The 26,623-nt window shown below is 56.3% G+C and overlaps 1 protein-coding gene across 2 annotated transcripts; it reads right to left on the reverse strand.

Annotated features, from left to right (window-relative positions):
• Positions 1-11,098: 11,098 nt before the first annotated feature.
• EFNA3 (ephrin A3) lies at positions 11,099-19,641 on the reverse strand. 2 transcript variants are annotated; one of them, XM_037500284.2, is made up of 5 exons: positions 19,401-19,641; positions 13,145-13,458; positions 12,698-12,763; positions 12,435-12,512; positions 11,099-12,220 (listed from the first exon to the last, which is right to left on the reverse strand). In XM_037500284.2, the coding sequence occupies exons 1-5, from the start codon at positions 19,526-19,528 to the stop codon at positions 12,090-12,092; spliced, it is 717 nt and encodes a 238-aa protein (XP_037356181.1). In that variant the 5' UTR covers positions 19,529-19,641; the 3' UTR covers positions 11,099-12,089. The 2 variants fall into 2 exon arrangements, with proteins under 2 accessions (XP_037356181.1, XP_037356183.1); XM_037500286.2 differs by lacking the exon at positions 12,435-12,512 and having other exon boundaries at positions 19,401-19,576.
• Between the last annotated feature and the right edge of the window lie 6,982 nt (positions 19,642-26,623).

Genomic DNA, 26,623 nt, shown 5'->3' on the forward strand with positions numbered 1-26,623 from the left:
GCTCAATTGTGAATATTTGTTACAGTTTCATAACAACCTAAACATTAATTGTTGATTTAGCTATAATTTTGGTTTTAACTACATTGGTTTTAACTACACTGTAGAGGTACAGTGTGCTTGGGTACTGAAAGGTAGCACATGCAGAACTAAATCCTCCCCTTCCGTAAGAGGAAGTCTAAAATGGAAGGAAAAAAAGGTAGAAAACAGTGGTACCAGTTACGTAAGACTATTCAGAAATCTGAAGGTAAAGATCAGAAAAGACGATGGAAACATTTGAGGCTGGCTGCCTCTGGGCGCTGGAGCAGGGAGGTGAGCTGCCAATGGCAGTGGTGATCATGTTTCTTCAAAGCTATTTAGCCCTCCTTGACTTTTTAATCTCTGTAAGGTGTTACAGTGATAAAAATAAAATTAATTTCATAAAATTAAAAGGGATGGTATACACAATACAATATAAAGCCACTTCCTTTTCAATAGAAGGAAATGATGGTATGTTAGTTACAGCAGGGAGGAAGGGCTGAAAGACTGGAAAAGACCCAACAAGGTCATTTTTGAAACACAAACAAAGTCAAGTTTGGAGGAGCCTCTTCCAAAATCAGAGCCTGATTTTTGATGCTGCCAACGACTTACAGATACCATCCTCCACACTCCCGCATTTAACAACTCAAAACCAGACAGACTGTATATGAGGAAATGATGTTCACACACTGGGAAAGACGCAAAACAGGCCAGTGACCCCTGAGAGAGAGGAAACAAAATGAGTCCTGGATTTCCCAAGCTTGCAGACTGAAGAGAACCTCCAGGCTGTGGCACAGACAGAGGCAAGCTGAAGCCCACCTATCTCCCGGAATTGAGGAGAGGGAGCTGGGAGTCTGGGCAGTTCTCAGGGCTAAGCACTAGAGAGGAGAAATTTGCACAGGAACTCTGTGCCTTCATAGAGGAGCCTCTATGGAGAGAGGAAGGGAGTAGGCATCCTCAGAGCTCAGACCAGGGTGCGAATGCTTCATATGCCCATCAGCCAGAGCAGAATGACCTCCTAACAGTTATTATCACCAATGTGCCAGTTATTAATTTATGGCCTCTCTATAAATGGCCAGCACTAAATTGATTCTTTGTTGCCTGCTCTGCGAAAATGGATCTGAATTCTTGAAATATTTTTCCTTTGCCAGTGGGCATGATACTAAGTTTCAGTGATAGAAGGTGCTGGAGAGATAGTGCAGGAGAAAGGCATTTTCCTCTTAGATTCTGATGTCTTCTTTCTGTAGGCCAGGTCACTTCTCAGGTGTAGGGGGAGGGCTCTTCCATGGGGCCCCTGTCTCATACTAGGAGGCATCTGCTATCCCCACATGCTTTTCAGAGTTTGCTGGCAAGCTCTGGCTACAGTCAGAAACTCCTTACATTAGACTTGCTCTGGGTTGCGCCCAGTAGGTTCATTGTCAGTTCTCACATTTGGAGCCTTCGGTGGCTTTTGCAGAACTTTAATACCAAAAGGGAACCGTATACACAAGCCGCAGAATCAGACTGGGACAGACTTCAACTCTGAGAGAGGCAGAACAGCAACTCCCCTGCCCAGCCCCCTTTGTACAGATAAATCCCCATAGCCACACAGCTGATACATTGTTGCAAATGCAAGGCCCATCTGTTTGCTAGATGTGGAATGGTGGAAAACACAGCATTTAAGGTATGGGCTGTCTGTTGTGTGGAAGGTGAAAATTAGCTTTATTTTAACTCATTTTCCTTACATCCTATCTAAATTACCATGCCCTTTCTGTGTCCTCACTGGACACTGGCTGATACATAGACATCAAGTAGAGTCGACAAAAGGGTATTACTGCCTCAGTGGCCAGGCTAAATTTGCCTTAAGGGAAAAAAAGGCTGTTTCATCTTCCCAAATAGCACTTAAAGGCAAGTCTTAGAAGGACCAATGTTTCCAAGTAACTTGTGTCCCCCCAAAAATATTCAAGGCAATTTTTAAAAATCCAGCACCAAAAAGCAGTAAAATCCACAATGTGACATCCAATTGATAATTATTACACATGCAAAAAAAAATGGGAAAATAGGTCCCAAAATGGGGGGGGGCAATCAATCATGACAGATAGAAGTGACACAGCGTTAGTAGACAAAAGTTTTAAAGAAAAATTTTTTTAAGATTTTTAAAAATCTATTTATGCATACAAGAGCTGGGGTGCAGGCCAGAGGTGCAGATGTGTGTGTATGTGAGGGGGGAGGGGAAGAGGGGGCAGGGGGGAGGGGAGAGGGGGGTAGGATTCACCAGAGACAGTGGGGAGCAGAGCAGGCAGATATCTACTGAAATACACTGCTGAGGGGAGCAGCTGGTGAGACAGGAGAGGTCTGCTGTGCCATGTGGATTAGCTCCCTCGCTGGGGATTGAATTCATGCCACAGTGGCTGGCAATAGTTGATAGCGCTGAGAGAGGCCCAAAAGCTTGAAATTGTTATAGTAAATGTTTATATTAAGTATATTTCATATGTTCAGGAAAGTAAAGAAGCACATGTATGTGATAAGGACAGAGTGATGTGAAAGGTATAACATGAGACTCAAAGTGAACTTCTAGAGATAAAAATTGCAATATCTGAGGTTAAAAAAAGAGAGTGAAAAAAAATAAAAATAAAAATAAAAAAAGAGAGTGAATGGAATTAAAAGCAGATTAGGCACTGCAAAATAAAGATGGTGAACCTGAAGATTTAGCAATAGAAACTGCAAAAGGACACATAAAGAGGAAAAAGGAGGAGAAATCCCACGGGCTTGGGATAATATCAAGAGCCTATCCACCTATTAGGAGACCCAGAAAAGTGGGAGAAGGGGTGACACAAAAATATTTGAAGAAATAATGACCTAAAGACTTTCCAGTTTTGATGAAAAATATAAATCCACAAATCCCTGAAGCTCAACAAACCCTAAACCCAAGAAATACTAAGGGAGACACATATAATCTGCCATAATCCCAGCTAAACATTAGTAATAAAGAGAAAACCTTAAGAGCAGCCAGAGGAAAAAACATATTGGTAAAGACAACAAGGAGAAGCTGACTTCTTCTGGGAAACAATGAAAGCCCTGGGGGGTGGAGGGAGCAATGTTTTTAAAGGGAGATAAAGACAGTTGATCTAGAATCCAGTGGAGACAGTCAAAAATGAAGACACTCCAAAGCTGTAAGAATTTGCCCACAGACCTGTACAACAATAAATGTTTGAAAGTCCTTCAAGCAGAAAAAAAAAAAACCACCACCAGATGGAAGTCCCCAACCACACTAAGGAATGAAGAGCAACGGGAATGGTCAATGTGTGGTGAATATATATGACTTTTTTCCTTATTTAAAAATTTTCTTTAAGTGATAGTTGAGAGATCAGAGAAAAACATAATAATGTTGTTGTGGGATTCATAGACAAATAAAATGCGTGCCAGCAACAACCCAGGCTGGGAGGTGGAAAATAGAAGGTGTTTACACTCCAAGTGGTACATCACGTGAGGAAGAGAGACAATGAGTTAAAGATGCCTTCGTAAGCCGAGAGGAATCGTGAAGAAAATATTGTTAAGCATAGGCCAACAAGCTAATACAAGAGATAAAACGAAGTCAGGCGCACAGGCACCCACAGGGGCTGTCTGGTTCTCATGGTGCACACAGCATGGGGTTGGGTTCCCCAGTCCAAAGGGGTCCCACAGAGCCTCCAGGTGTTTGGGACACAATAAATACTGTCAGAAAAGAACTTCCTCTCCTGCCACCTTCTGGCAGTAAATCCGGCCTATTTTTAACTCAGGCTTCTGTTTAAGTGCTTTTGGCTAAAAGAGAACCTGCTGCTTCTGAGCCCCTGGGCGGCCACAGTCTCCCTGGCTTCCCTGCTCTCCCCCTCACCCCCCCCAAGACTCGCTCCCAGCTTCCCAGCCACCATTCTCAGGAGAAGAGCCCCACTCACGGTGGGGGCGCTCCGCGGGCCCCCAAGACGGAGAAACCCTCAGCCAGGCCCCCAATGCGTGAGGTAACCTCCAGGGGGCGCCACGCGCACGGATACCGTGGGAATGGCGCCCGCAAAGTTGCGTCAGGGCACCTGGGAAGAAACCGACCGCAAATTCGTGCTCTAGGACGGGGTGTGTGTGCGTGCATAAAGACGCACTGGGTGGAAAGGGCGTGCTCTGCTGTGAGAGGGAATGTTTTTGTGAGTACTTATGCTATAAACGTAAACATAACGACCTCGTCCCTTTTGTTCAGGCTGCCCCTCGGCCTGGCCTGTTTTCCCTTAGTGGGCTCCCTAGCCCGCACATTCTCACTGGCAATTTGCCAAGCATCCCTCAGGCCTCTCATCTCTCCTAAAGCCTTCCCTGACAACCCTGCCCACAGGCCCAGCCAAATGGCCCTTTTATTCTGCATGGAATATGTATAGTTTTGCACAGTGCCTGGGGTGTGCTTAGCTCTCAGAGTAAAGACCACTCCCAGGGCTCATTTTTGGGACGCCCTTCTGGGGTCCACTGAGAGCATTCCCTTTTCTCACAGGGCAGGGAAGCCCTGAAGGGCACCCAGGTGTCAGGCCTGGGGACCATCACCAGGGTGCCGTCACCAGACTCCACGTCCAGGCCTGGTCCTGGGGACCTGTGCTGGGTGGGCAGGGTTGGTGCTCAGGTGGGTCGACATGGGCCCACATAGGGAGGCAGGCTTTGTTGTTCTTTCCCTGAGCCTCTCCCCCAGACTCAGGGACAGTGTCTGTGTGCGCACGTGGGCGCATGTGCGCTGGAATGTCTGTGGCGGGAAAGAGATCCCTGATCCCAAGCTCAGGTCTTCCCATTGTTGCCTCCTCCTTCACCAGCGCCGTTGGGGGGGGAAGGGGAGGAATGTGGCAGGTGTCTGTCTGAGGCTGCTGTGGGCTGGCGTCTGTGTTCATGATGGATGTGAATGGAAGCCCCTGCTTCTCCCTGCATGTGAGTGAGACTGGGTGCATCGCTCAGGTCTTCTTAGGGGTTGTTTCTGTGTCCCGTGTGGCTGTTGATATCACCTGTGAGTTCCCAGAGAGTGTGAAATGGCCCATCTAGTCTCCCTCCCCTCCCCCCTTCCCCCTTCTCCCCTTCCTCCCCTCCCCTTCTTTCCCCTCCCCTCTCCCCTCCCCCCTCCCCTCTCCTCCCCTCTCTCCCCTCCCCTCCCTTCTTTCTCCTCCCTTCCCCTTTCTTCCCTCTCTCCCCTCCCCTCCCCTCTCTTCCTTTCCCTCCCCTCCCTCCCCCTTTCTCTCCCCTCCCCTCTCCTCTCCCTTCCCCCTCTCCCCTTCTTCCCCCCTCCACCTTCTCTTGCCTCTCTTCCCTCCCCAAACCTCCTTCTTCTCCAGGACTTTCCCAGCTGCAGACTTTGCCCAGCCGCCTTGCCCTTCTGGTTGGGAAACACTTTTGGTTAGGAGCATCGCTGTGATCTGGCTTGGAGATTGTCATCTCTTGGATGCCAGTCCTCAAGTGTGTCACTCTGGTTGACCCTCTGCCCATGGTCCCTGTGAGCCCCTCCCCTGTGTGCTTGTGTTTGCATGTGTGATAGTGTGACATGGTGTGTGTGCCTGATGCCTGTGAAGGTGTGAGTGTGGCTTTGAAGTGTGTTGAACACGCACACCTGAGGTGTGTGAAGTGGCGAGGGAGTGTTTCCCTGTCACTACCTGTGGTGTTGGGGTGGCCGTGGTCTGTGTGCCCAGTCTCTCTGCTGGGGCCTGGCCTGGCCTGCCTGCTCTGGGCCTGGGAGGCCCCTTCCACCTCAGCTGTGTAAACAAAGCCCCTGCCTTCCTTTCTGAGGCCCTTTCAGGGTTGTCTTCCCTCCACCCCACTCCATGAACTAGTTTGATTGACTGTGTGGAGTCGAAAAGTTGTGACATGATGTGACTGGGTGTGAATTGAAGTGTGCAAAATGTGTGTGAACGTGAAAGTAGGTCTGAGCTCTCTGGCAACAGCCTCTGGGGGCAGGCTGAGGGACCCCAGGCCAGTAACTTAGCTCTCCCAGGCCCTGGGCTGCTTCATCCAACTTTTTACAGCCAGGCTTGGCGACAGCCCTGTAATTACCAGGATCCAGACGCTGTGCTGAAAGCCAAGAGCTGGTGCTGACCCTATTGGGTAGGGGCCATACATCCTCCCATCAGGGCCAGGTCAGAGGCCACATGTCGCCCACGTCAGATCCCACACCAGCCTCTCTGGGTTCTGCTTGAAGCGCCTTTTCTGCTCCAGACCCCAAATTGACTCGGCCCCAGCACATCTGAGCTATACCATATATGAGCCCCTCACTCCCCATTCTGACACCTGCCCTGAACTAGCCAGCCTCTGTGCCCTCACCACTCCCCACCTGTGCCAGCCTTATCCCCCTACCTAGCTGACATCCTCATCCTGGTCCACAACTCCTGGTCCTTGCTCATGTCCCTCCATTGCAGCCTTTATCCCTTCCCAGCCATCTCACCACAGTCAGCCCTTGTCCCCTGTCCCAGCCCAGGTAGATCATGCCCCAGGTTTGCCAGCTGGGCACACAAGGAGAAGGAGGGGGCTGAGTATCTCGAGAGAGGGCATGTGTTGATTGGGTTCAGTCCTCTCTGGACCTCATAGCTTGTAAAACCGGAGGGAGAGAGAGAGGGGGTAGGAGCAAGAGAAATTCTGGAATGGAAAGTGAAATAGATGGACTAGTCCACTGGGGCACTCTTTTTGTGCCCCAGGCTCGAGAACTTGAAGGCCAAGCCCAGAACATCCTCTAATACAACCTCTTGTTCCCCTTAAAGGCCAACACTCACCCTTGCAGGCCCTAACCCAGGGGTCAAGGCTTCCAGCTCAGCCCACATCGCCTTTCTTCTGGCCCGCAGCAAGTCCAGAGAGACCTCTCACCCAAGGGAAGTCATGGCGGCTCCCAACCTCATTGCCCAAACTAAAATCTGTATTGGGGGCCTCCCTGGTGGTGCAAGGGATTAAGATACAATCTATGAAGCTATCCGCAGCCACTGCAGCACAAGTTCGATCCCCGGCCAGGGAGCTGACCCACATGGTGCAGCAGACCTATCCTGTCTCGCCCTCTACTCCCCTCAGCAGTGTATTTCAGTCAGTCTGTCTGTTCTGTTCCCTGCTCTGTCTCTGGTGAATCCTCTCCCCCCTCCCCCTGCACCTCTGGCCTGTACCCCAGTTCTTGTATGCATAAATAAATAAATCTTTTTAAAAATCCGCAAAATCTGTGTTGGGCTGTTTATTGCTGCTGTTATTTTTAAATTATTTTATTTTATTTTTTTAATAGATTTTTTTAAGATTTATTTATTTATAAATAAATTTATAAATACAAGCACTGGGTACAGTCAGAAGTGCGGGAGAGTGAGAGAATGCACCAGAGCCAGAGCGGGGAGCAGAGCAGGCAGAAGGACCGAAGCACACTGCTGAGGGGAGCAGCAGGCGGCAATAGAGGTCTGCGCGCCATGTGGGACCCTCCTCCAGTGTTCCTGGAGCAGGGATCGAACCACAGCGCTCAACCACTGCACAACCCACAGGGAGGCCCTGCTGCTGTTATTTTTACCCCTTGGGGAGGCAGGAGGGGAGGGAGCATAGAGAGCCTTTGTCTAGTGGTATCAAGGAGCGTCCCTTGTGAGGCCTGTCTAGGATTTCCAGGCGTGAGTTGTCAGGACCCCAGGTGACACCCTTGCACAAAGAGGGGAAGAAGACCCAGCCCCAGGTAGGTAAGCCGCCCATCTGGAATTGGCGTTGCCAGTGTGGAGCTGACACAGCTCACTGAATTGAACTTCCCTGCCTCAGACCCTTGTGCTCTGGGGTGGGGTCAGCACAGTTGCAGAATGTTCCCACTCTGGGCCACCATCTGGCAGCCAAGACACCCCAGGTTCTGGGTATGGGAGCAAGAAGGAGGTGGCTTCCCTTCCCCAGCTATGGTCCTGTGTCCCCTCCCCAGCATCTTGCTCAGTCCTATATCAGAAGTGCTCTATGTGGCGTGAGGCTCTCCTACCCTCCCCTGCCCTGTCTATCCACTGGTGGGTATTGGGTCTGGACTGTGGGTCCTCTCCCTTCCTCCAGTACCCTCTGGCCCTCCCACTTTCATCTCACTGAGCCTTGGCCAGGACACTCAGGGCTGTGCAGGCCTTGGTGCCACCAGATCACTGGTGTATGTCCATCGAGGTGCTGCCCCTGACCCCCACCCCATGCAGGCTCTGGGACTAAAGCCTTGCTTGAGGGGGTGGTCCCTGTGGGACCCAGTGCTTCTTGAAGTTCCAGCCTCGGGGAAAATGGAAAGGAATCTTTGAGATGAGGGGCCTCCTTCCTTAACCCCAGTCATTGCTGGTTTAAGAGGTTTCAAATGTCAGCCTTCAATTGCTGGGAAGCTTCCCTTCCAGGGCATCACAGCATGGTAGGATAAAAGATGGGGTTCATTATAAAACTTATTTTCTCTTAGTGTCTCCAGTTTTCTACAGTAATGTGTGAGGACACTGAGACTAAACTTTCATCTTCCAGAGGCATTTTGAGGAACAACCATGTTTGAAAGATTTTTCTAACGTATCAGTGGAGAATGTTAGTACAGAATGCTTTACTAAGAATAATTAGAAAATAAAGATTGTAAATAAATGGATCATTCTTTAAAAATATGTGGGGACTCCAGAAACCTGCAGCCCAGTCCCGGCTGTTTCACGGACAGCTGAGTGGCAAGTCATTTATTGTCTCCAGGCCTCATTTTTTCCATCTGTAAAATAGGGCGTTTGCGTTGGCTCACCCAATCCAGACTTGAGCTCCTTTGATGTCTTTCTCCAACAACTCCGAATGACTTTGGTGGAGGGGTGGTAGGAGGCCATCAGGACTCATGGGCGAGGGTTCCAGATGGTGGCGCTGGTTTGGGAGGTCAGAGGGCAGTGGCAGTCACCCACTTTGAATGCCAGCCCTGCCACTTCCCAGGCTGTGTGGTCTTTATCAGGGATACAGCCTCCTATACCCTCAGTATCCCCTTGCTGCTAGGAGCATGTGGCTCATGATATAGGCACATACCCGGCCTGGTGCCCAGCACAGGAGTGCTCAGGAAATAGAAGCGGTCTGTGCCAGTTCCTTTGCCCAAATACCTGGATTTTCAGTCTTCCCGTTCCTGGATTTGTTTGTTTGTTTTTGCATAGAAGAACTAGGGTGTAGCCCAGAGGTATGAGGAAGGGGGTGAGAAGATTCACCAGAGACAGAGTGGGGAGCAGAACAGGCAGACTGACTGAAATACACTGCTAAGGGGAGCAGCATGAGACAGGAGAGATCTGCTGTGCCATGTGGGTTAGCTCCCTGGTAGGGGATCAAACTGAGGCCGTAGAGGTGATAGCGCTGAGACTTAATCGCTAGGCCACCAGGGAGACCCCCTATTCCTGGTTTTTTGAGCCCACTGGGGTCTCCCATCCCAATTGGCCCCTGTCCCATGAGGCCCTGGAATTAGAGGAGCCTGCAGTCTCTAAGGCCCACCAGTATAGCTCCTTTACAGGACAACCCTGAAGGAACCTCATTCTCCAAAGTCCTCAACACTCTTCATAGGACCCCAGCTATGTGTGCTCCCTCCTCCAAGCAGTCCTATTTTCCCAGGCAAGAGTATCATTTTGCCTCCATGTTCCTAAGGTTTCCTGTCATTTAGCCTTGTAACACCTGGTTATATTGCTGTGGGTGTGTTTATGTATTACTGATCATCTTCACACTTCAGACCAGGCAAAATTACGAGTTTATTTGAAGGTAGAGTGTCTTCTTGGTACCCCAAGTCCCCAGGAGAGAGCCTGGCACTCAGCAGGCATTCAGTACATGTTGGTGAACCCATGACCCAGCTCATGGATGAATCGCCTTCTGACCTGCCTGTGTAGGGAGCCCCATACTAGTGTACTGGCAGCCCCTACTCCTCTCCTTCTGCCCTCCAGCCCCTCTTCCTCTGGTACCCACTCTCCAGAGGGCAGCTGAAATTCCATTTACCATGTTTTATGGGGGGTGGGGGAGCACAGTTCCTGCTGCCAAGGGCTCATTCTCACCATCGAGCAGGTACAGCCACAAGGCCACTGGAAGGAACACTCACCCAGGACCCAGCCTACCTATACAGCGAGCCCCAGTGGTGCACAGCTTGGCAATGAGAAAGAGCACCCCCTTACTGGGCCAGGGCACTTGGCCACGGAAAGTAAGCAGAGGTGGATTTTGGTCCCCATGCAGCCCCCTCGTGGTGGGGACAGCCTCCTGTGTACCCCTGACCTCATGGGCCCACACAGGGCCAGGGCTTCTGAAAAGAGCCTTTGACTGCTGTACCCACTCTGGCGTCTTTGGCCTTTGCCCCCTCCCTCTGCTGGCAGGCACAGGTGGGTGGTAGTTCTGTGCAGCCCAGCACCACACCCCCGCAGCCTTTCTACCACAAAGTTTTAACGAAATAAAATAAAATTACAAAGCATTATAAAGGCAACCAATTATATTGAAACACAGTTATCAAAACATTTACATTATTTTGGTATAGTAATATATATGCTTCTTTATTAACACATTAAAAACAAGGAGGTCTAACAACTACGGTCATTTCCATGTGTAATGAGCGTAAACGGTATTTTGAGATATCTTCAAAAACAATAATGCAGTCTGAAAACATCTGTGATTTCTGTTGGTTACAAAGTCACAGGCACTGTTCAAACTATTGTGGCTTGCTGCCCAAGTACATAAAAGCATGTTCAATTTCAGTTACAGGTGAGTGAAATTAAAGATGTAGTTTTTCCCTAGCTAGGTTCACAACCCCCTGAAACCCACAGACCCCAGTCAAGAAGCTCAGAATACAGAACGGGATGGGAAGGGAGAAAAATCACCACCGACTGAGCCTTCCTCACCGGCTGCCATTGAGGCCGTACACCAACCCTGAGAGATGGATTCTGGCCCAATTTTTCTGATGAGATACTCAAGGTTTGGAGAGTTTCGATGATTTGCCCAAAGTCAAGCAGACCCAGCTTGGGAGCCCCTGTGGCCCCTCCACACAGAGCTGCCTCCTTTAAGGAGACAAGTCACAGAACAAGGAGTTCAGTGGACACTTTGGCCCCAGGTTGCCCTTCCCACCCAGGCCCTGTGACCTGTGGGTTGTACAGAAGGTTGATGGCCCCTGGAAATCACACACACTCGGTTATTTTTATCTCCAGTTTATTTTTTTTAGACTAAGAGCAGAGTATGAAAGTCACAGCCAAAGCACTTGAAAAAGGCCAGGAGGATGGGTGGGGACCACAGAGGGTGGGCAGGGTGAGGGCCTGGGAGCTGAGTCCCCGCCCAGGGCTGGAGGGGCGGGGCATTGTTGTCTCACGATCTCCAAAAGTGTCTGTGCGTTGCATAGGTCCTGTCTTCACAGAAGACAAAAGAGGGGCCAGCGGGTCCCCCAGTGGGGGCCTAGCCTGGTGGGGAAGGGGTCTGAAGCTGGAAGGGTAAGTCAAGGAAGGCCAGGGGGTAGAGGAGGGGGAGGGACTCTGTCTGTCTGTACATTATATATAGATATAGAGTCTGTACATGCCTGCCTGGCACCCAATGCCCACCCCTTGTCACCCTTGTCCACTGCCCGCCCCCCCAGGGGTGTCTACTTGTAAACTTGGATTCAATCCAAACCACAATCCTGGGACTGGGAGTGGGGGGAGGAGGACGTGCTTATTGCTGTAAACCGGAGAAGGGGGCAGTGGGCGGTGCCACCCCCTTGCCCCTCCAGTCCCCTCCCCACGTTCTGCCCCTGGAAGAGAGAGATGGGGGTGCCTCCCACACTCCATATGCTCTCTCTCTGGCGTATCTGTCTCCTGGAGGGAGACAATGGGGGAGGGCGCCAGGGGTCAGAGAAAGGTACCAGGGGGGCAGGGAGTCCTGAGTACTGCCCCTAATGGCCCCCGAGTTTGGTACCAAACATTACCAGAGCCACAAAGCCACTTGGGACCCATGGCTATCCCTGCGCCTGGTCCACTCTGTGCCCTACCTGGGGGGAGGGGGCAGAGGGGCGGGCACAGACGTATGGTGCAGACCCCACTTCCAGCCATCGGAGGAGGGGTCTAGGCCCCACGGCTAGGCTTCCTGGGAGAGGCCAGAGGCTCCCTGCTGTTTCCCAGCCCCATCCCATCTCTCCCCGCCAAGGTGCGGCAGAGCTAGGAGGCCAAGAGCGTCATAAGGAAGAAGGCGATGCCCACCGCCAGGGGCAGATGCTCCCGCTTGGGGCTGGTCCCGCTGATGCTCTTCTCAAGCTTGGGCACCTGGCGGTTCTCTCCCTCAAAGTCTTCTGTGGACAGATAAATAGACACACTGGTGAGGCCTGGGCTGCGCGCTCAGGAGGGGGCACGCGGCAGCGGTAGCAGCAGAGGAGCCGGGGACGTGACCACCCGCGGGGGCAAGGAGGTTCGGTGCCCCCCGGGGAAGACATGCGAGGCGAACAGGCACCGGGGAGGGGGCTGCGGTTCCAGCAGTGGCCACCAGAGGGCGCTGCGCAGACTCACCCAGCACGTTGATCTTCACATTGGGGCCCATGGTGAACTGGGGGAGAGTGGGGACCGGCTTCTCCCCGGAGTGCGATGCTGCGGGGTGGGGTGCGGGTGGGGAGAGAGGAGGGGAGAGTCAGGGCCAGGATCCCCTCCCCCTGCTACAGCTGGGGAGCGAGTCCCCCTCGCCTGTGCCCTCCGCCCCCACCTCCAGGAAGCCAGGGGAGCCCCAAAGCAGGGGAGCCGAGGATGGGGTCGCGACTGGGAGCGATCATACTCACTGGAGGCGCAGCACACGAACACCTTCATCCTCAGACACTTCCAGTGCAAGTTGTGGGTGGGCGTGGCTGGGGAGGACACTGCGCTTGAGTTGCTGTCTCCCACCTCACACCCGCGCCCTCGCTCGAGCTCTGCTCACCGCCCCCCAAGCTGCCCCAACCGGGCAGGCGCCTTCGAGCAGCTGCTCTTCCCTTTGGCCACTGGCCGCGGTGACGCCGCCGTCTGCCTCAGCAGCCCCTCTGGTCGCGGCCGTCTAGGAACCTAACCCCACCTCCATGTCGCTCAAAGAGCAGTGACTCAGTGACCCAACTTCGGCCTAACACCACCCCCGCCCCGGGCCTCGCGACCCGGCCATCACGCCTCATCCCGGGCCCGCTCGGGGCGCGCGGGCCGCCCCCCTCCGGACCCCGCCCGCCCGCCCGGCCCGGCCCGGCCCGGCCGCCACTCACAGATGTAGTAGTACTCGTGGCCGGCGTGGAACTCGTAGCCCAGCGAGAAGGCGCTGTAGCGCTGGAACTTCTCCGAGAACTTGATGGGGCTGTGGGGGGCGTGCGGCCGGTTGCACTCCCAGCGCTTGAAGCCCTGGCTGGCGTTGCAGGTGCGGTAGCCCGAGTGGCTCACCATGTACAGCACGTACTGCTCCGCCCCGCCCCCGGGCCCCGGCCCCGCCCCGGGGCCCACCCCGGAGCTGTTGTAGTGCGGGCAGTAGATGTCCAGGTAGTCGTTCACGTTCACCTGCACCGTGTAGCCCTCTCGCCGCAGGCTGTGGGGAAAGGAGGCGCGTGAGAGAAAAGGAACCCCTCAGCCGCCCCGCGCTCCACCTCGCCGCGCCGCGCCGCGCCGCACACCTTCCCCCAGGGTCCGCGAAGCCTCCCGGCTTTCCTGAGCTTCGCCCTACGGGTCCCTGCCGGATCCCCGGGGCCCTCCCTGGCCCGCCAGTCCCGCGCTCGCCTCCCGCGCCCCGCCCCGTTCTGCGCCGCGCCTGATCACCACCAGGGGGCGGCAGAGGCGCAGGGAAGCCCGGCCTGCCTCCAGAGGAGAAGGGGCGGGGGAGCAGGGTGGAGGGAAGCAGGGAACGTGTGCTTTGGTTACCACAGAAACGGCGCAGGCCCCAGCGACTCCCAGACCCGGGCCCGGATTTCCTCCGTCCATCCCCCATAATTCACCAGCGGGGAGGACGGAAAGGCGGCTTGGATGCGAGAGACGGGGGAAAGTGGGAGGGATCCCTTCTGAGGGATGCGCACCCCCCATCGCCGCTCCCAGCGGGCTTCCCTGCCGCTGCCAGCCCACCCCCAGGGCCAGTCCCATAGGACCTGCTCTCACACACGCGTGTACGGAGGTTCCATGCAAATACACGCAAGATCCATGGCGCACACACAAATATGTCCACCGTCCCCTCACAGAAGGACATGCAGAAAAGCTAGGTTGTATGTGTGCAGGACTCGCATGCCAGCACGGGTTGACCCCAGCCATCCCAAGCACGCTCCTTGCCCTTCACACACACACACACAGACACACGCACACGTTGTCCAGTATCACTAGCCTCTACATTGAGTCCCACTGACCTCCATCCTCAGGCCACTGGTAATAAGGTCCCCAATAATGTGACACACAGATAAGGGAGCCGAGGAACTCAATACCAGAGCTCCCTGTGGTATTAATATAATGCCAGCCAGCCCACGTTTCCGTCTCTCTACACCTCCCTCCTTAACATGGGTACTACTGCCCCTTAAAGATGCGAGGTATAGTGGGCACAGTGCCGAGACAAGATGACTGTGCCTCTTACCTCCCTGATCCTTCTATGGGACAGAGAACAGATGCTGGGTCCCTGTAATCCCCACCTGCCTACTTAGTCATCATCAAAGCGTTGGTCTTAAAGCTCTCCGTGGTGGTACTGAGTGGTGCGGGAATGGGAGAAACATCTGAATGGAGGAAGAAATTCAGAGAAGGCAGGGATTTCCCCTCATTTCCTTAGGGTTGGAATGCGCACATCTTGGCAGCAAGAGTGGTGGACACAGGAAGACATGGGGGACTCTGGGAAAATGTCAAGCCACTGGGGTCCCAAGTCTCTGGGAACTCCCTGAGGGGAGGGACTGGCTCCCCATGTCGCCAAGTACCTTCTAGTTCCACAAACAATAATTAGATCCATTAGGGAGACAAGCTTGGAGGCCTCTGCATGGGGTGGGGCCGTGAGGGTCTGTCCCTCCCCACCTTACCCTACTTCCTTGGCCTTGCTTGTGCCACCCCCTCCCCAAGCACTCCCTTCCAAGCCTGGCAGTAAGGCAGCTGGGTGAGGGCTGGTGCTTGGGCATCCCAGTCAGAATGGGCACAGCCTCCTTGAGTCATCAGGAATGCCACCAGCCACACTAGGTTCCCACGAGAGTGATGGGTCACTCAGGCCCCTCCCTGGCCCTGGCACTCAGGTGGGCAGGAGTCTCGGCCTGGGGCACTGGGAGCAGGAAAACGGGTTAGACCAGGCCTGGCTCCCAGCAGGCTTGTGTCTCTATCCCCAACCCAAGTCTGCTGTTCCTCGCCCACAGGTTTTGGGGAGCAGGCCACCAGTGGGGTAGGGTGCTAGGCCTAAGGCAGCTGCACAGCCATACTGGGGCCTCTGTCCTTGAGCCTCACCCAGGTTTCCAGCCCCACTCTCAAGTGGCCCCTCCCTGGGGCACTGCCCAGTTCTCCCTACAACACACCCCATTCCAGCAGGGATTAAGTCAAAGACAGAGGTATTCCTACAGGTACCTCAGTTTCCTCAACCAGGTGGGGAATAGTTCACAAAGGTTGCTGGGTGACCACAAGTGAAGAGACGCCATCTCTTACCTATCTCTAGGCTGGGCAACAGGAACAACCCCAGAAATTCTCCCAAGGCTGGGCATGGGAGAGAAAGACCTGCTTATGGAAGGCTGTGCCCAAGTGGTAGCTTGTGGGCAGGGGGCGGGGTGCCAAGATCTCCAGCCGCAATTCCTGGGAGACCTGAGGTGTCTGCTAGACTTGGGCGCTTTAATTGAATCTGTCATGCTCCCAGCCCGGGTGGAGAAGAGGGAGGTGCCGGCCAAGCTCCGCTGCTAATTCCTTCTCTCGGGCCCCACCTACCCAAGCTAGAGCCACACCCCCGTGGGGGGCGGGCTGGGATCTGGGGACTGGGTTCTGCCTGCCCCTTCAGGTAACTGTCTATTCTTTCTCAATTCGTCCCCTACTAGCCTCCCTCCCCGCTCTCCAAAAGGCGAGTGTCCACATACCCCATCTGGAGGGGGCGCCGCCTCACCCCATTATTGAGTCTCTTCGGGCTTCCCCCCCGCCCCCACCCCCGCCCTAGTGGGCATTCCGACCCTAGTCTTCCGCTCCCCCTGCAGCCCCACCTGCTGGAGCCTGCTGGGGTGGGCGGCAGGGGATCGGTGAGGGAGCAGAGCTCTCCCCCCGGGGCAATTAGGGGCAGGTAAACAGGGTGCCTAACAAGACCAGGGAGTAGGGATAGGATCCCAAGGGCCCCTTAACTTGTTAAGTCCCTGTCCCCACCCCGAGACGCCGGGATACGGAGCTAAGGAAGTGGAGAAGGGAGGTACAGACACCGGACCCCTGTCTCCTCCCCTTTAGGGCTCGTCCCCGAGGCTGCGCGCCGCCTGCTCCAGCCGGCGAGGCTGGACCACGTGTGCGCGGCGTGGGGTCCGCGGGCCCGGGCTGGGGGCGGGTGGGTGGCGGGAACGCTCCCCGGGCGGCGCGTACACGCAGGCACCCCCGCACCCCTCGGGCGCCCAGCCGGGTCTTGCCAGGCCGGGCCTGGGCGCCCGGCCTCTCCGGCCCGCGTCGGTGGGAGAGAAGCCCCGCGCCCCGCGTCCCCGCCCCTCCTCCCTGCGACAGCGGCGGCGGCGAAGGTTTATTGATCTGCAGCGGCGAAGAAGAGCGAGAGACCCGCCGAAAGCGAGACACACAAAAACGGGTTGAGAGGGAGACACACACCGAAAGGGAAGATGCCCAGAGACCGCATTCACTGAGGGGAAAGGGAGCGCGACGCAGGGAAGAGGGGTCCAGAATGGAGAGAGAGGGCAGAGACGGAGCGCAGGGGCGAGGGGAACGCGAGGGACGCGGAGGCCCCGCCAGAGGCCCACAGACAGCAGAGACGGAGGGAAAGACGCCCAGGAGAGGTGACGGGGACCCGCAGGGGTGCGGGCAGAGTCCGCGGCGGGAGAGGACAGCGAGAGGGACCAACAGGCACACAGCAGGGCCTCAATAAATATTTGGTGAATGAAGGTGTGAGGGTGCGGGGTCAGCAGCACAAGCGTGTCAGAGACAGGAGACAGGTAGGGAGGCCAGAGAAAGCCGTTCCCGAGGCTTGAGACAGGCACGAGCACCGACATCCCCGCGCAGCTCTGCGAAGAAAGGAAGCACAGGCCGGGGCCTGAGGTGGTCACCAGCAGGCCCTCCCCCGACCCCTGGGTTCAGCTCCCGCTCAGGGGACCCTGCGGCCCACTCCCCGTGCTGCTGACCCGTGCAATCCCCCGCCCCAGCTTCTGGGCCAGGTGGGGACAGGTCTCGCCTCGTCCAGGGGACCAAACGGAGGCCAGAGCGGGGGGCGGGATCGCGACTGCGGCGCAGGGCACTGCCCCCAGGGCTGTCAAAGGAGGCCGCCGCACGTGTCCCGCCAGCGCCCGCCCACGTGACCCCAGGAGGCGGGGTCGCAGGACCCCCTCCACGTGACCCCAAGGGGCCGAGACCCTCCGCACGTGACGGGGGGGTGGGCGCCGGAGGCTGGCTCACGTGACGGGGGGGAGGGGGCGCGGGAGCCTGTGGCTCGGCGGGCCCCGCCCCCAGCTCCCCGGCCCTCTCCACTCCCGGCTCCGGAGCACGTCGCTCTCACGATTTATGGGGCCGCGGCTGCCGCAGTGAGGGAGCCGGGGAGCCCGGGCGCAGCGGCAACAAAGACCGAGGAAGCGAGGCGGGGGCGGCGGGGCCTCCCGGCCCGGTGCGCACCCCCTCCCACCTCTGCCGGTCCAGACCTGCGGGGGAGCGGGGGAGAGAGAAGGGAGGCTCCCGGAACCCCGGCTCCCGCACCCCCTCCCAGGGCTTTCACCTGTGCCCAGGTGCTTGCGGGGGAGGTAAACCTGATCAGCAGCAGCCCCTCCGCTCCAGGCCAGCCCCGCATCCCCCTCGCTCGGCTTTCCTTGAGAGCGCGGGGGTGCCCGGGGGGTTGATGGGGAACCCGGGCCCCCTCACCTGCGCCCCCTCGACTCCCCGCCAGACTAGCGGGGCGGGGGGCGAGCTGCGAGTCTGGGGGAGGGGAGCGAGCTAGATGCAGCAGGGGAGTCAGCCCCCAAGGCCCCCCGGAGTTCTCCGAGTCCCACTCCGGGGGGGAGGGGCCGCATCCCCACCCCCGAGGTTTCCATGGGAAGCGAGAGGGGGGCGTCATTGGCTCATCCCCACCCCCAGTCTGACACTCCGGGCGCGAGCAGGGAGAGAGGGGGAGGCGCGGAGCCCCAAACAACAAAGAACGGAGCGGCGAGCGGCAGCCCCTCCCCCGGGGGGTTGGGGGTCGCGGCCGCCCGGCCCTCACGGCCTCCTCCCCTGGGGGCTCGCCATTTGCTCTCAAGTCGCCCCCCGGGGGCTAAGCCAGGGGCTGGGCCGCCGCCGCCGCCGCCCGGGCAGGTGTGACAGTGACCCCCGCGTCCCCAGGGATCCCCCCGACACACGGACACACACGGAGGCGGCCGGGGTGCTACACACAGTGGCGCGGGGGGAGAAGACAAGGGCAGCGAGGACCGAGCAGAGGAGGACCTGGCCCCGCAGCCGGCACCCGGCCGCCGAGCCGCACACCCGGGAAACCACAGGGCCGCCCCGACACCCGCCCAGACCGCGGCGGCGCCAACAGCCACCCGGCCCAGACGCGGCCGGCCACGCGGACGGCGACCGCAGCCCCTCCCCGACCCGCCACCCTCTCGCACCCCCAGACGATCGCCGATGCAGACGCACAAATCACACACTCAGACGCACACACACACTGACAGCCGCGCACGCCCGCTCACACTCGGGGCCACACGCCGTCCCCAGCCCGGGCGTGTGCGTGTGTGACACGCCGACGTCGCCCTGCCACCTTCCCTTTCCCGGTAACCCACGTCCCCGTCCTCGCCAAGCGTCACCCTCGGGGCCCCCCAACTCGGCGACCCCGCCGGCCCACCCCAGAGGGCTTACCCACGCGAGCAGGGCAACCCCTGCGCCTCCGCGCCGAGGAGGTGCTCGACCGGACTCCCTACCTCAGCTGTGGACCCCACTTTTAAAAGCAGCATCCTAGACAGAGCCCCAGGAAAGCCTCAAGGCTGAAAACAGGTCATCGCTGGGCCCCCCAAGTGCGGCGGCCTATGCCCAGCAAATTGATACTCCCAAGCCCCATCCCTGCCAAGGGGGTAAGGCGGGGAGGCGATGGGATGGGGGCACGCTATCCAGAAGCGGGGTGGGGGAGCCAAGGCGGGGTGGGGTGTCCCTGAGCAGCCTCCTCCGCACGGCCCGAGCCTTCCTTACTACACCTCGGCAGCCTCTTCCAGACACCCCCCGAGTTTTACCGACGCCCACGGAGTGCGCGCCCCTCTCCCGCGCCTCCCAGCCCCAGCTGCGGTCCCCCAGGACTCCCGCCCCGGGCTCCCCCAGGACTTCCCAGGCCCACCGGCTCCCCCTCGCCGGCGCGGGACGCAGGCTCCCGGGCCCCCGACTCACTGCTGGTTGGAGCTGTTCCAGTACACCGCATGCCGGTTCCCCAGCGCCCCCCCGGGCCCCTGGGCCAGCAGCGGCAGCAGCGGCACGGGCACGAGCAGCAGCAGCAGCAGCAGCGGAGCCGCCGCCATCCCCGGAGCCGCCGCCGCCGCCGCCCCCCGACTGAGCCCCGCGCTCCCGGCTTCTCGCTCCCCAGCTCCCCGCTGCTGCCGCCGCGCCGCCGCCGGCCCCCGAGCCGTAGGCCACGCCCCCGGCCCGTCCCCCCGCCCCCGGGCGCGCCCCCGACGCCCCGCCCCGGGCGCGCTCCCGCTAAGCCCCGCCCCGCTCGGAGACGCGGGGGGCGGGTGTTGCTCTGCCCCCTCGGGAACAACCCGAGCGCGCCTCTCCTCGCCCTCCTAGGTTTAATTTGCGATCGCGCGTCCTGGCCCTCTGCTCCCGTCTGGAGTTCCCAGGAGGAGAATTAGGGAGGCCAAGACAGGGATCTGCACCTCGTGTGGGCACAGTCGTCTCCGGTTTGGAGTGAAGGAGGCTCAGGACCTCTTAGACCCCGCTCCCATGTATAAACAGTCTGGCCCCTACCCCTTCCCTTCTCTCCTGTGTGTTCAAGGAGCTGGTGGGTTCTAGAAGGTTGTGGAACGGCCCCTCAGCTGGCACCAAGGACCTGAGGGCTGGTCACCTGAAGCCCTTGGCTGAGCTTGAGGCTGGTTGAAGGGGGTTAGTGGAGTTCGGCCCCCAAGAATATCAATCCTGAGTGGTGGAAGGGCCTTTGGTAGTCCAGAGCCCAAGGCAGAGAAGGTACCAAGGAGAGAGTTAGCCAGAGCAAACCAGGCTTCCCTGGGACACTTACAGAGGATTCTTTATTGACACTCAAGGTCGGGTGGGTGAGGAGGCCTGGAGGCTGCTAGGGGTGTCCAGGCATTCTTACTCCTACCTCCACAGAGCTGAGCACATGGCAGAGAGCAGAGCACCTGTGTTCCAGCATTCACCAGTCATTGTCCTCACAGTGACACCCAAACACAGACATTATGCACACATCCAGGAAAAAAGGCACAGACAGCTAGAGGCAAAGAACACAGAGACACAGACCACTACAGATACATGGGGGAAGGCTGCTTTACTCTCTCTTTTCCTAGGAAGTAGAAGTTGAGGGCAAGCATCTAGAATCCAGATGTAGGGTTGTCCACCCCTGCTTTCTTTTGGTGAGGCCTAGACTATCAGTGACAAGGAGGACCAGGTCTTAGAATCCTGTGCCAAGGGATACAGGTGTGATGCTCTTTTCTTCTTTACTTTGGAAGACAGGACATATAGGCACCCTTCCTCTGCTTGCCCCTGGCAGGACAGGAGCCCTGACCATATCAGTCTCAAGTGCTGGGTTTGGGGGAGGGGCAGTGTTATCCAGAAGAAGACCGCTGCCTAGTTGCTGCCAGGCAAGAGCAGGCTCTGTCCTCCCTCAACTCCTTTCCATCCCAGGAGATCTCTTCTCCCTTCTCAGGAGTCAGGAAATAAATTAGGCCCCTTGGGGTGGGACTGGGGGACTTTGCAAACAGCTCTCTCTCCCCTCAGACTCCTCATCCCCAGGGAGATTTGTTTCACCCAAATGATGCTAACTGCCTACTCCAGGTGCCACAAGTCCCAGCCCCCTCCTTGCCTACCTATATCCCCTGCTTTGCCAAGACAAGCTTCTCTTTATAGGGCCCTCCCACAGTTGGCAGAGAGGCTGCCTATGTTCATAGAGAGTGCAAGCTTGCTGGTTTGGTCTAGGACTTCAGGTTCCATTTGAGAATACTTAAGACCCAGTCTGTAGGATCTGGGTCCCCCTCTGGACTTGTAGGGCCCAGATATGCCTCTTAAGAATCTAGCACCCCTATGGCCCTACCAATAATTGAGTCCCCCTCTCTAACCGGAGCCCTCTCTATAGGATTTCAGTAGCTCTCTCTATGGAGTCAGAGCCTCTGAGATACTCTGTAGGGCCTAGGTCTCTAGCCATTGGATCTCTATCTATACGGGCCTCTCTCCAAATCACCTTCTGGCTCAATTAAAAAAAAAAAAAAACACCCCTCTACTACAGACCCAGTCCTTAGGTTGCATCTCTTGGCAAGAGGTGACTTTCTATAAAAACTAAGGTGTCCCTCCCATCAGTGGAAGGTGGCCCTATGTGTCTCCCCATCTTAGTGAGGGAGGTCAGAAGCCACTATTGTGCCCCAACCACAACCCTATGCAATGGGATGGTACCTTGAGGTATGATGCCTAGGCCTGTCTGTAGACCTTTACTCAGGGAGTTTGGGATTTTCTAGTGATGGGGTCTCTATGCTTAAAATCTGGCCTACTGTCCACAGGCCTGAGACATGACCTGAAGCCTAGGCCTCTTTCTGGGGATCTGGGTCATGACAATCCTCGGCCTCTATCACTGGGTTCTAGGCCACTGTTCATAACTGTGACTCAAATCTTTCCTGTGACCCATAGTATGTGTAATACATTGAACTAACTCACACTTATAACTGCAAAAATAAGATACATGAACCAATATCTTTCTGCAGAGGATACTCTCTGCTTTTTTCCTTCTCCTTTATGTTTAATATTTTTCAAAATAAAAGAAAAAGCTGATTGAGACCCATAAAGTTGATTTCTTGATTTCACCACCCCTAATGAGTCATAACCTATAGCTTGAACGCTGGTGTCTAAGACCTGGGTCCTGATAGATAAGTCTCTGTAGGGTGAGGGCCTCTGTGGAGGCTGGGGTTTCGCTCCATGGGGTTAGTCCTCTCACTTTAGGGTCTCAGGCCTCTTTTCTCCTCACCAGCACACCTGCCTTCATTTCCCTGTGACCCTTGGGCTTGCTAGTGCACTGCCAGCTGCCATGTTCTCCCCAGGGACACTGAGCTCAGGCTCCTGGGGCCTCTCTGAACATGGTACCTCAGCTCCCTGCCCCTGGGACTGAGGAAACAGGGAGATGAACAGGTTGGGTACAGAGGAGTGCTCAGGCTCTGGGGCCCACGGTGACAACCACAGAGCTGAGCTGTCTTCAATAAATCATGGAGGCTGGGGCCCGGGGCGGGGGGGGGAAGGCCAGGAGGGAAGGGGGGCCACGGATAAATAATTCATTAAACAAATAAACAAGGAGTCTGTGAGAGGAGAATTGGACACCCGTGTGAGCGGGAGAGGCAGCCGCCAGCTCTGGACATGAAATATATACAGGTTTGGCACCTTGCACAGGCCCATGGGTGTGCCCAGCATGGGCAGGCTGTGGGCATGGTCCTAACATGGAAACCTGGGTACCCACAGGGCCTGATGTGTATATGTGCCAGTCACTGGGTTCTCTAACATCCACGAGTTGATGTGGAACCACACACAGGATCGACAGGAAGGCACATTGTAAGCTGATATGGTCCAGGTTACAAGAAATTAGGATGCTAGGCTTGGTGGGTGGGGTCAGGGTGTATGCCTCTGATTCTAGTCATGCCTTGATCTCTCTAATGAATGCAACAAGCTGAGAGACTCAAAGCAGGGAGGCATCTCTGGGGTGTTGGACTGGAGGTGTGTGTGAATCCCTGGAGAGGGAGGCAGTGTGTCAGCAGTTAACAGGGTGGGCTTGGGTTTGAGTTTCAGCTCTATCAGTCCCTGGCTGTGCAGGTCACTTCTCTGAGACTGCTTCTCCATCTGTAAAATGGGGTTGTTAATCTCTGCCCAGAGGAGCACTGTGAGGACTAAGAGCCATGAGTGTGGGAAGCCCTGAGCACCGTGTCTAGGACCACAAGGCAATTAGTAGGACACCATCTGGCTCTGCCCACCTCCACTAGGCCCAGACGCCCCTTTTCATTTTTTCTCCCCCATGTCCAACCTTTAATAGCTATCATGGTGGGAGAGGTGACCTAGGGCTTTGGGGGAGTAGGGGTAGGGCAGGAAAGGTTAGATGAAATCCGGGGAAGGGGAAATTAAGACTGAAAAAAGACGAGTCCATCCTTGACAGTGTGGATGGAGTGAGTCCCTGACCTTCTCCTCAGACCTCATAGCCTCTCCTTAGCCTCTAGAACTCTTCTTAGAACTAGGAAAAATTTAGTTTTCTAAGTCAGTGACTGCTTGGAGACAGAAGGAATTGGGGGAGTGGTCTCTGAGAGCATCACAACCATCTCCCCTCCCCAGTCCTGGATACCAGAGTTCTGGCCCCCACCCTCTCACCCTCTACCTAGTGTTCAGTGGAGGACGTCCCTGCAAACATGACTATGCCTGGGCAAAACGCAGAGAAGCGGCACCCAAGAGTGGGTGGGGAGAATCCAGACTGGAGTGAGCAGCAGAGGGCTAGGGCGGAGTACCTGGGGCCTCCCAGTAAGCCCCAGCATTCCCCAGCCCTCTCGTGTCCCCTGGAAAGGATCCGCTCCCTGGGGGAGAGAGCCAGCAGACAGGTCTGAGCCAGCCTGCTCCTCTGCAGACAGGAGAAGAACAAGCTGGGGGAGGGGGCTGATCTTGGTGGGGAGTGGTGACTGGAGTCCCCATGTCTCCTCTGGGGAGCCAGAGGCAGAGGGGACTATCCTGGGCACAGCCTACCATAGCCTGGGGCCCAGCCCTTTGTCTCCCTTGGCCAACTCACTGCCACTTGGGGAGCCAAGGGTCTGGGCCTCCAGGTGTGAAGATGGTACCTGCCCACCCCTTCCCAAAGAGCCAACATCAGTTCTCGACTTCCCCTCCCCTGGGCTGGGCAGGTTCAGGCTAATCTGTGCAAGAGCTTCACAGCAAACATTGATCTGTAATAAAACCACAATGTGTGTTCAGGAGAAGGGATTCCAGACACAGAGAGATCCAGACAACACACATACACACTCACACACAGACACACAGATGCCAAACATACAGCTCAGGGAGGGCAGACAGCAGTGTTCCTGAAAACGCAGCTAAATAAGAACCCACCCTGAATTAAACACATGAGCGTTATTAGCTACATATCTCCTCCCTGCCATAAATGTTGTCCTTCAAAACCCAATCCTTCTCTGAACAGCCCAATTTCCCTGTGTCCCCATAGCACTTTGTGCGCAACTCTATAATAGCATTTGCACTTGGCATTATAATTATTTGTTGGCCAGTTTGTCTTCTCAAGTAATCTGAAGAGTCCTTAAGGGAAGGGATCTTGTCTTATGCAAGCGTGTATCCCCAGCATCTAGCATGCAGCCTGGTATTTAGTCAGTAGAAGCAGAGAAGGTGCTTACTAAATAATTGTTCAATTGATGAACAGAAGAATAAATGCATTTTGACAGTGAGACACCCATGCCTAGAACCCCTCAGCAGCACAGGATAATCAGTGCCTGCTCCTCACGCTGCAGGCCCTGCCTTCTCGTGTGTCTCCTGATCCTCTGACCTTACTGCCTCTCAGCTTCCTCAGAGGCCCTCCCTTCTCCCTCTACCCTCAGTGTGAGACCATGAATTTGAGTTCCACCTGAGGGCTGGCCGGCAAGGTAAGGGTTAATGACACCTCATTAGTGTTTAATTGGAGGAAGGAAGCTGTGCTGGCACCAGACAGGTGGGCAGGCCTGCCCCTTGCTGGAAGCAGGCCTCCCTAGTTCCAGCACCCTGCCAGGCGTGTGGGTGATTTGGCCCTGGAGACCCTCAACCCAGCCCTGGTCACCTCCCCCTCCCATTTGCTTTGCCAATTTAGTCTCCAGGCTGTACAGACCAGCCCTCCCCATCTGTCACCAAACATCCAGAGGGAGAGACAGACTTATCTTCTCTCCTTTGGCCAGGCAGCGCCCCCAGGCCCCTAGAGACACTGGAAGTTGGGAAGAGGGGTGAGGTAAGGAACTGGACAACTGAGAGTTACAGAGCCACTAAGGGATGGAGTCTGGATACAGACAAGCGACAGGGCTGGGCATGTGGAGATGTCTGCCCAATTTGACCTTAAACGAAGAGAATGCAAATGAGATGCAGACGATATGCAGATGAGCACGAGAATCTCAGAATTAACATTCCAGGTGGAGGCAGCCCACACCCAGGACCTCAAGGCTGTCGCAAATACTCCCCTCCTCCTAGCCTTTTTGGGTGAAGAGGCACTGACCATTTGACTGAGAAATAGGGTATCAAGATGACAGCTTAGTTGGGCTAGGGCTGAAAGACTTGGGATGCTGAGCTCTTCCCCAGCCTCCCTGTCCCCATCCCAAGCACCACCAAGTTGCCACGAGAGCTCAAGCTGTGATCACTCTCCAGGTTACCCTTGGACGCACTGTCAGTTGCTATGGGGACCCCCTCCCCCACGTTCACACCTGAACCAATGGGCACCATCAATGATGACCTCATGCCCCAGGCCCCAGGATTCTATTGGCTCTTTGGAACTATGTCACCGCTGGGAATCCCCTGAGGACCCCAGCTGGTGTGGTCAAGTACAAGAAGGGTGCGCCTGGAGCTCACAGTTGCTGAATGAATGAATAAAGAAAAAAAATTGAGGAATTCATGAAAGGGGAGAAGGAAAAAGAGAGGGGCTACATAAAAAGATCCAAACTTTAGGGTTTAGCCTCTCGGAAAGGAGGGTTGCTATGCAGCCCATTAAAGTGTGGAGCAGGAGCTAGGATCAAAGACTGGGGCTCTCCTGGTGTCCCGACAGTGAGATCCAGTGAGCAAAATGAGGGAGAGTTTTCCTATCTGTTCCGAGGAGACTAAGGCAGGCCCAGCGAATTGAGGGCCGCGCCTAGTGCTGCTGACTTTAGGGGAGATCGGTGACGCCCCAAAACTTGCAGGCCTGCTTAGCCTTTTGGAACCGCGCCCGGGAATAAGCCTCGAGGATTTCTCACGGGTAGGGCCAGTCCGGGAAGACAGCCCAGCGCCTTCGGTCGATCTCGGCCCCATGAGTGGACTTGGCCCTCGCTTTTCACCCCGTCGCACCCCGGGACAGAATCACCTGTCTGCGCGGGGTCAAGGCCATGAGGAAGTGAGTGCAGAGAGCGCTGGCTTGGCTTGAGGCTTGCGGCCGACTGGGTCCAAGTTTTGGAGCCCCCTGCGCAAGTCTGCAGTTACTCAGGCGTCTGCCCTCGCACCTGCGGGGAGCTGGGTGGCAGGCGAGGGTGTGTGTCTGTGTCGAGCGTGCGCGTCTGACTGAGAGTGAGGGCGTGCGTCTGAGCGCCCAGAAGCCGACCGGCCCTGCGCTCTCTGGCACATGCGTTCTTACCAGCCGCGGATCCGCGCGCCAGCCCCAGACTCGGGAGCGAGCGCGGCGGCTGGGTCCGCTAGGATGGGGGTGTCCGGGGCCG

The sequence above is a fragment of the Talpa occidentalis genome, unplaced genomic scaffold, assembly GCF_014898055.3.
Source record: "Talpa occidentalis isolate TD23 unplaced genomic scaffold, MPIMG_talOcc4v2.1 talOcc4.9, whole genome shotgun sequence".
Taxonomy (NCBI): domain Eukaryota; kingdom Metazoa; phylum Chordata; class Mammalia; order Eulipotyphla; family Talpidae; genus Talpa; species Talpa occidentalis.